At 39.4% G+C, this 10057-nt stretch overlaps 1 protein-coding gene across 1 annotated transcript in view; it reads left to right on the forward strand.

Annotated features, from left to right (window-relative positions):
* Positions 1 to 9459, forward strand: part of LOC115453552 — a 140745-nt gene extending 131286 nt beyond the window's left edge. The window contains exons 7-16 of the mRNA XM_037444384.1: positions 508 to 622; positions 1574 to 1701; positions 2121 to 2236; positions 2826 to 2935; positions 3291 to 3427; positions 3770 to 3868; positions 4144 to 4266; positions 4497 to 4622; positions 4982 to 5095; positions 5343 to 9459. Of these exons, the coding sequence (XP_037300281.1) occupies positions 508 to 622; positions 1574 to 1701; positions 2121 to 2236; positions 2826 to 2935; positions 3291 to 3427; positions 3770 to 3868; positions 4144 to 4266; positions 4497 to 4622; positions 4982 to 5095; positions 5343 to 5446 (1172 nt within the window). The 3' untranslated portion in view covers positions 5447 to 9459. The remainder of the gene's footprint in view (positions 1 to 507; positions 623 to 1573; positions 1702 to 2120; positions 2237 to 2825; positions 2936 to 3290; positions 3428 to 3769; positions 3869 to 4143; positions 4267 to 4496; positions 4623 to 4981; positions 5096 to 5342) is intronic.
* The last annotated feature ends 598 nt before the right edge of the window (positions 9460 to 10057 follow it).

Consider the following 10057-nt stretch of genomic DNA (forward strand, 5'->3'; position numbering starts at 1 on the left):
GACTAAATACAAAAGGTGCAATCTAATATATAGTACTGACTAAATGGCAAGAAATTTAGTACTATCTACATTAGGGCCCATCCATAAGTTACGTCACACCTTTATTCAGTTCTGGGTCTGAAATTGGAAGACATGTAATGTCACACCAAGAAGGAGTCCTTCAAATTACTGTGACAAGATGAGAGGGAGGGGTCAAATAATCATGAAATTCGTGTGACGTCATTTATGTATGGCTTCCTTAGTTCTGCCCTGCAACGCCATGCCATGACTCCACTACACTTGATAGTAGGTGGAGTGGCGTCAAGATAGATTAAAATTGACGACAAGATATTAAACGATTTCTAAACAAGCCGGCATAATTATATCGACTGACGAGGAATAATCATATCTCGTCAATCGACAATCCATCTAAACCCTATTCCGCTCACCATCGGGTGCAGTGAGCTTACTTTGCTGTCACTGAACCACAATATATTCTACATTAATGCTATGACTTTAATGTTTCAGTTGAGGAGCTGGTGTGTCTTGCCACATGGAAGGAGGGCTCCACCCGGTACCTGGTGGGACAGATCTGGCAGGTGCAGCGCAGGAACTCCATCACCTCCGACGAGGATACGTACAGGTGAGGGCACGGGTACTCTCCCACAGGCGCAAGTAGACCACTCCGAGCTTTAGTATGCCGGCATAGGTTAGGAACCCTTACCAAAAAACATTTAGAGGACATTTGGGTAGGAAGCCTGTCAGAACTGGAACGCCTCTGAATCTGGAGTGGTATCTTTAAGATGGATTTTTCTAATAAAAAATTTATTCACCCCTTACAAACGATAATATGAGAACTGCTCGTGCACTTGAATCAGTAGCGTGACTACACCAGTGACGGCATATTCATGGAATAGGGCCCGTCGTCAGCGCAAAATATGGCGTCTTTGTTTGGGTCACATTAAGACTATTTTTATGTGCAAAAGCTATCTGTAAAATCCAAGTCTGTAGAGCTTCGAGGCAGGTCGGTCCTCTTTTTATAGTAACAACCCTAACCTGTATGCAGGATATCTGACGGTCAATCACAGTCGCATCACAACGCTAGGCACAAAGCGGCATTCTATGCATACGCACCAACGATGGCTTGTTATAGCAAACTCTCTTCGTCCCGCAACCTACGTTAAGTCCTGCATAAACATATAGGCTACTTTCCATACCGGATAATATACAGTTGGACTTGTATACTGAATAAAGACTTACAAAAGCAAAGTCGCGGGCAAAACATGGTATCATCTTGTCTTACTCTTAATGCAAAAGTTTGTGATAATGTTTAGATGATTGTACATTTGTTAGAAGTAAAAGCAGAGAGAGCTAGTCAGATATGGATGAAATTAGGTACAGGAATAAATCATATACTGGATTAGCACATGGGCTATTTTTCCCACTAATATGCTCCCATGTTAAAAATAAGAATCTTCCTATGTTTGGGCAATAATGGAATATTTTCATCTGATTTTTTAAATAGACCGTGCTGGCTTTTGAAGTTTTGTAGTGGAAAGGATAAATAAATAACGCTACAATCTCACGATTTCAGATGTTTCATCTACAAAGGACAGCACACAGAAAAGACTATGACGTACAGCATTGCGCAGTCGGGCGACGCCACATGCAACGGCCTGTCCTCACCCAGCGACGGCAGCCGCACCATGAAACTTACCAGCAGTAAGTTATAACACACACACATAACATCACGCATTTATCTCCGAAAGGGTATGCAGAGGCGCAACCAGGGCACCCACTTTTCGCCAAGTGTGTTCCGTCCCATGATGTGATAGGGGGCGAGTCTATCAACAACCACATCGTGTATATATGACATACTCATCAGCATACGGCACAGGTTAAAAGAGTATCAAAAACTATATCGATCAAAAATTAAAAAAAAATAAAGTCGTCACATGACACGTGTAAGCCAATACCCATCAAGGTCATCGACTAAAGAACCAATCGTGTTGCACGTCGGCGCGTTGGATATTCAACCGACCAATCACAAGCGTGCTCACGACGCGTGCCTCTATTTGTGCCACACCTTTCCAAAAGGTTCATTTTTCTCTGAATAACAATGTGTATGAATTTGTTTGCAGGCGACGACGAACACAACCGCTGCCACTTCCCTTCCTGGATAGTGCAGCATCACAAGTGGTTCAGTCTCGATCACTCCCACCAATACCACTTCACCACCAAGAACGCCACGCTCAAGGTATAATCAATCATCAATCATTGATGTTAAAATGTTTACAATGAACTATAATGTAGTTACTTCTTTATCTTAGAAGATTGGTATACTTCCAACACTTTGTCTATGACATAGACCTCCTCTAAAGATTTCTATCTCTTTCAATCTCTCGCTATCCTTATCCATTTTGGACCAGCAACTTTATTGAGGTCATCACCAGTCAAACCGGAGATTATTATATTTTGTCAGACACAATCATAAAAAGCTAAATGCCCAAGAATCTCGCTCTCCCAATACTAAGCGTCATTTAAAATAAAAAATAACGTGATCTGGAACATTGTTTTACATTGTGTCTGCGCTAGTAACTTACACATGTTGATTACACAACACAGGCCTTTGTAGCATGACTAAGAAAAAAAAAACTACTTTTAGGGCGACAGTTTGTATTTCCATGCAAGAAATTAGTTCCATTGTTTTCCCACAATATAATGCGGTTTTTTATTTTCCTGGTCGGGATGTAAATCAATATTTTATACTGCAAACAGGAATAGATTACACCTGACTACATATACAACGCAATACACCTATTTACAAACTTGTAATGAATTATCAGATAATGAACGAAGACGGGTCGTTTGAGGAGAAGCGGCTGGTGTGCCACTCCATCCGCGAGCACCGCGAGAACAAGTACATCCAGCTGGTGGCGCATCTCACCAAGGGCTGGTGAGTTTACTGTCTTGTCACACTGTATTGAACATGTGGACATGACTAGGATGGTGGTAGGATATCTGCCCGGATAGCGAGCACTGTACACAAAGTATTAAACTGGCTATACTAACCCATGTAAGTGTATTGTGTTTCGGGATCAACCTGTATATATTTTGTTTTAAACAAGCCGATATAATTTATTTAACCAACGACGGGTAACATTTTTTTTCTTATGAGTATTAGGAATTATGAGATGTTTTCAAAATGAGCAATGAAAGAAATGAAAACCGGTTCAAGTCGGCTTTGAAACCTTTCGTAGTTCCTGGGACTCCTATCGCGAGTTTACTAATTGCTGATGTTTGTTCTACAGTGAGTCCGGTCACGTGTGCGTGACGGTGGAGCGTCGCGCGGGCGGCGTGCTGGAGGCGTCGCTCGGCAGCGCGTTGCATGACGCGCCGTCCGACGCATGCGCACACCGCCGACAGCCAGACCCGCTCACTCTCATCGGTTGGTACACACAAACGTCACTGACGTCATATAGAATGACTAGCTCCATCAAACTTACTGCCTCGGTCCATCAAACTTACTGACTCGGTCCATCAAACTTACTGACGCGGTCCATCAAACTTACTGACTCCTTCAAACACAATCATTGACTTCTCCAATTCTTTGACTAATTAATTTACCAATCAATAATTCACGATATATAATTTAGAAAAAAACGCAACATACATTCCTTTTAATTATTTATTCTAAAATAAAATAACATGATTAGTCAAACGCATCTAATAGGTAAAAAGAACACAGTAATAAAGATGCACCTATCAATATTTTATTTTATTTTTTCAGCCACTTCCTTGACTCCAAAGCGGTGTCCCATACTAGGCCGGTACTCTGTTGTCAGTTCGCTCGCGGATAGACGTCGGAGGCGACAGCAAATTACTATAGGTGAGATTTGAGAGGTTCATTCTGTGATACAGTGAAGTGATAAATTAAGAATGCTATTAAAATGATCTTGTTAGTTATAACAAGTTTTCAGGTACCGAAACTTATGGATACTCAAATAAAAATTTGTTTGGGTAAAACTACTTAAAACTGAAATTTTGGATTCGATCTCTAGTGTCATAAAACTTACGGACATATCCCTGGATCGAACATCACAAAACATGGCTTAAGGCTATTTTGTCGGAGATATCTCGAGCTGACGTGTGGTGTGTGTGCAGGCGAGGCGGAGGGCGAGGAGGCGCGCGCGCCGGAGTGCGTGTCGGGCGACTACCACAGCGCCAGCCTCGGCTGCGGCGCCGCGCAGGACACCATCGAGTTCAAATCCGCCTGCTCCAGCACAGGTATAGTACTAATAGCCGTTGACTGTGGGACCTGTAATTAGACCTATATTATCTAAACTCTTACTTATATTGTTTTTGTTGTTCTTTTAATCAATAAATAAATACAGTCATAAATTGACATTTGACATACTTGGTGACGCAAATTTGACTCAGTCAATCAGAATCTACTTAACGATTTATAAGTGTCTCGGGTCTGAGTCAGCGTGTGTATCGTTTGTTGTGTGTTGCAGTGTACACGTGTCACGGCGACTGGCGCGAGGGGTCGCGCGGGTTCCTGGTGGCGGCGCCGGCGCACGCCGCGCACGGACACCATCCCCGCGCGCTCTGCTTCATATACACCACGCACCTGAGGAACGGTCGGTATACTTTTATTTATTTAGACACATAATGTGCTTACTAGGCATTCCCCACGACTCTACTCGAGTGAAAACTCTTTTCCGGGATAAAAGTAGTAAATAAGTTTATTCAGTACATAACCTATTTGTGTATTAAATGATTGTCAATAAACATCCATCTATCATCACATTCAGATTTGTTATATCATCACTCCATTGGGAAGTGTCAGATTTGTTATATCATCATCACTCCATTGGGAATTGGTGACATGTATCCATTAGACGTTAATCCTTGAGCATTGCTATGTAGTAGAAATGGCTACATGCATATCCACGCTAGCATGCGAGGAGTAGTTGTTGAGTGTGCGGTGCGGTTGCAGACACGCGCGGCGGCAGTTCGCAGCAGCTGCAGGTGAGCGCGGCGGCGCACTCGTGCGACCGCGCGCTGCAGCCCGGCGTCGCGGGCGACAAGGCGTACAACCTCACGCTCAACGGTACGTTACACACGACCTCCGGAATTTTTATTCCGGTTTTTATGGAACTGTAAAAATATTTTCCGTTATACAATAATGGTTTACAAATACCCCGTTATAGTCTAATACCTAAGTTTAGTAGATAGGTATTTGTCGACGTTTTTTTTTAATTATGATAGACCTTTGATTTTTACCGCACCGATATTATCGTCTAAGTTCGAAATAGTACATTATTGCCATTTGCAAGTGTAAACGTGGTTGTTTCCAGGTACGTGCGAGCAAAGCAGCATGTACAGCGGGTCGGCGCGGGTGTCGGCGCGGCTGTGGGCGGCGCTGGCGCCGGCGCTGTCGCTGGCGGTGCTCCGCAGATGATACGCCGGCGCCGGGCGCGGCCGCTAGCCGCCTCGCGCCGGGACCGCGGCGGTGTTGCCTGCCCACTCTCATACCACACTCATTACCGACACACAAAATAACCTATATTATTCCGGTTCTATATGAATTCAATTTTTCCGGTACGCAGAAAAATATTTGTGACAGTGATTTTAATTTTAAGTTGAAAAATTATTACTTTAAACACGTTCCCGACTCCAACGTAAAGTTTAATTTGTGCCATGACTTTCAACTATGAAAGATTTTTTTACACAGCGCAATATCAGTGCGTACATCTGAGTCATTCAATATTATTTTGTAAACATAAAAATGTTACGGCATTGTGAAGATCAAACATGATTACCTGAAAACGCAATGTCAACAATAACTGTATGTATTAACAAGACGACACACCTCCTGTTGCCTGGGTTATTTCTTGAAATTCGAGTCAGAGGCGAAGGTATCGGAAGCTTCATAACTGAAGATTATTGTTTAGAATTGTCCATTGCAGTATTGCGTTGACTATTGCGTTCCCCCACACCGGTACGTTTTTAAAATGCGGTAAATAAAGGGGAGCGTAGCTTATAAAGGCTAAATATCGTTTTTGACTACGTTTTATCTTTAAAAATCGTGTTTTTAAATATTCACATCGAAATATTATTAATTTATTTTATTTTTCATATAGAAATATATTCACTGTAACCAGTGGTTGATAAGGTCTCAATTAATGTAAAAAAATATTTCACAATACTTCCGGAAAACCGGAATTTTCCGGTTGTCCCATAAAACCGGCAGAAATGGTAGTAAATGGCAACACCGGCACAACATCGCGCGTTTGCACATTTCAGCTCAAAGAAAGTATACCGGAAGTGTTTTGCCGTGACTTAGATAGAAGTTAATTTTATATGATAATACGCATGGATATACATGGTTGGATGTTAAACTATTGACAATTATAATTTGACATTTAAATATGACATGTGTGACAGTATAAATGTCGGTAAATATCTGACGCTGTGTGATCAATATATTCGGGCGCCGGAATTATTTATCGATATTTATAAATCACTAAAAATACTGCCACGGTGCATACACGTCAATACTCAATGCATATTCAATACGGATACATCAACTTTCGATTACCCGAATATTAAACGATATTATTTTTAAATCAAGTACTAGATAACACAACGGTTTTGCTTACTTATTCTAAGGCGTAATCGCCGACCAGTTTCAATCTATTAAGTAGGTCATCTTTATGGGGGAGTGTTGAGAGGACGTCGTGTCGTGTAGGCCTCTCGATCACCTACTGGTCAGTGTTTCCGACTGAGAATACGTCAGTGAAATCGTTGCGTTATCTAGTAATTTACCACCTTATTCATAGAAGTTATTTATGTAAGGACGGAGTATTGCTGTGATAACAAGTATGTTTCTCAGCTTTATTTATCTGACAGCCAACTAGATTAAAGTTGTATCTCAATATTAGCCAATCACAACGGCCCTACGTCTACGCACTGCGCAGGCTGCCATGCCGTCAGCACTGAGAAACAGACTTGTTATCACAGCAATACTCCGTGCTTAGATAAATAACGTCTCTAAATAAGGGAGTTAATGTTTTGCGTAAATTTTAATGATATGATTTATATCGATCATCTCGCAAACATCTCAACATTTATATCCATGTAGTGAATATTTAATGTCCATATTCTTACGAGAATTTTTGATTTACATTAATATTTCTGTATCAAAATGTATTTAATATAATATTTTCGTTCAAACAATGTACATATATACGAATAGAAGAGACGGTCATTGCGTGTGTGACAGTGACGCAACGCTATCACGTTTGTCACTGTGGGTGACATGTCACAATGTGGGCGGGTTGGGCTTGTGTGGGCGTAGTTGTGATTATCTGAAGTGGTAAAGGGGTTTACAAGGGCAATGAAACGCAGTGACGAAATTCGGATTTTTGTATAAAATCATTGAGGTCTATTATTTAGATAGTGAAATCTTATTGGTACCTATTCATATTCTGAGGTAAAGAGATAAGATAGCTGTCATCTATGTCCTTACAAACATAGTGTCTTATGATACTCCGTGTACAATATTATATATTAATGCTTTATATTTATTAGGTATTTGTTGCACTAATCTTCTTTGATTAGCACTCCATTCTTATTAATTTTTTTACTATATCCAGCGCGCTGCATTAAGTAATAAATGAATAGACGTCTTGTCTATGTTTTTCATTCTTGTACAGCATTGAAAAGTACGATATTTTAATGTTTTAACTCACTTAGTGCTATCAACAATGCCCTGTAAAAGGTTCGGAAAGAATCGAATAGATTCCTTAAAAAAACATTATATTACAATACTTGTTTCCTACAGGCATAGTCCGTGTTTCGTCCATATTGAATTCAATGCCATGTGGTATCAACAACATCACCTTTAGAATATGAAGCGAAACACGACACGATCGTCCGCGTCGTTGGACTGTGATTGGTTGGGACAGCGACATGTAAGTTACGTGGTTACCTATATACCAATTACATTCAAACGACACGGACGTTCTTGTCGGGTTTCGTTCCACATTCTATAAGCAATGCATGTTGCTTTTTCGCAGATAACTTTTTCCGAAAGTAAAATCAAATGTAATCATTTTTTATATTATATATCTTGAATTTTTCTAACATCAATGAGAAATATGTAAACGACTATTTCTTTATTATGCAACTGTTTATACACATTTTTTTTATAATATTTTTAAACAACAGTACGCCTTAATTATATCACACTATTCAACTATTGCAGGTGCATTTTGATCCTTTTATTGTTTAGTCAATCAAGGCAGCTCTAATTTCTTATTAATTAATAGCCATATAAAGAAAAGGTGGGTAAAAAATGACAAATTTTAAGTTATTTAGCCAGCATTGTAATCGTTGACATCAAATTGTTTGGCAGCTTATCACAATTCTGTAGCAATATGATGACTATAAATGACAGCTGTCTTAAAAAAAAAAACATAAAAAAAGTATGACGTCACTAGTGCCCCTTAAACCAACCAGGCAGCGAACGACCAACGGTAGTATAAAATAATTATATTTGCTCATATATAATGGATAGTTGCAAAAAATGTTTTATTTGTGATAATTAATTTAAGATGAATAAAAAATGTATATAAATTCACTAGAAACAAGTTCCTGAATATTTTACTGAATTTAATTTGTTCTTTGTTTTCTTTTTTGTACACACAGCGAATTGACGATGCTTGCCTACTTAGATTTAATTTGACTAAAGCCTGTTTCTTATATTTTAAGTGGTAATGCAAAATATATTTTTTATTTTCCATTTACCAGCGTCCAACTCATCGAAACAGGCTCAAATATTTAAAACTGTAGCCCAAAAAGACTATTTGTAAATAAATGTAGCTATATAATTTATATTATCAGAACAATGGATAAATAAAAAAATAAACAATATTTTATAAGGTGTAAACGCGTGTCACAACACGGGGAAAGTATTAATTTAAAAAAATAACCGATGATAATAAATAGCTATAGATATATCGAATGAATATATTAACGAGGTTTCAGCCACTTTGTAAATGACTCGGCGGTACTGGGGCCGGGGGGTCACGGGGGGTCGGTGGGGGGTCGCAAGCCCCGCCCTCAGTACCGCGCGCGAGTTGATTTATTTAAACGAACGCGTTAAATGCACAACATGTTAAAGTAATTTCACATCTAGTTTAAGACGCTTTAATCGTTTTTTTATTTTATTTTTTAATGTGTAAGGCGAGGACACGATGTGTATAAAGCACTGAATCGATGTAAAATTTAACGAAAACTCAGTTACATAAGTAACGGCTTGTAAATAAATATGTGTTGTACAGCGGTTTGCGATACGCTCTTTGCTTTCTTTTAGTTTTGATACGGTCACGCGGTCGGTACAATTTGTAACTTATAACAAGTGTAAGCCTATTATTATATTTTGATTACTGAAATATATTTGAAAATCTATGTGTTTCTTTTATTTTTTGTGTCCCGTTATTTGTTGTGTTGACTACCTCGGTGGCGTAGTTGTACTGCATGCGCCGTCCGGCAGCGCTCTAAGGTCCTGGGTTCGAATCTCGGGTCGACCAAAGTGATATGTGGGTTTTTCTGCTCAGTATCAGCCCGGAGTATGGAATTTGTGACCAATATGGCGATAGGCTCGCCCCCTATCAGGACGGAACATGCTTGGCGAAAATTGAGTGCCCTGGTTGCGCCCCTGCATACCCCTTCGGGGATAAATGCGTGATGATGTATTTTTATTTGTTGTATTTTTAAAGGGAGTGGAGTCTTATATTTGTTTGTGTATTTTATTGATACGTTGATATGATAATAAGTCACAGTTCCTTGAAACTTTGTTTTATGCAAGCGAACTGTCAGCCATTGGAAACTGAGTCATTGGAATGTTGTTAGTACTTATGGCTCAGGTCATTCTTTTTTAAGTACCAGCCGAATATCATTTTTATTATATTTGTCATACTTGTATGAGAAATAAATAAAATTTATTAAATTAAATCGGACTCCGTTGCATAAAAATGGATGTTGTAGAAACATTATACAATGAAAT

Source organism: Manduca sexta, chromosome 28 (genome assembly GCF_014839805.1).
Source record: "Manduca sexta isolate Smith_Timp_Sample1 chromosome 28, JHU_Msex_v1.0, whole genome shotgun sequence".
Taxonomy (NCBI): domain Eukaryota; kingdom Metazoa; phylum Arthropoda; class Insecta; order Lepidoptera; family Sphingidae; genus Manduca; species Manduca sexta.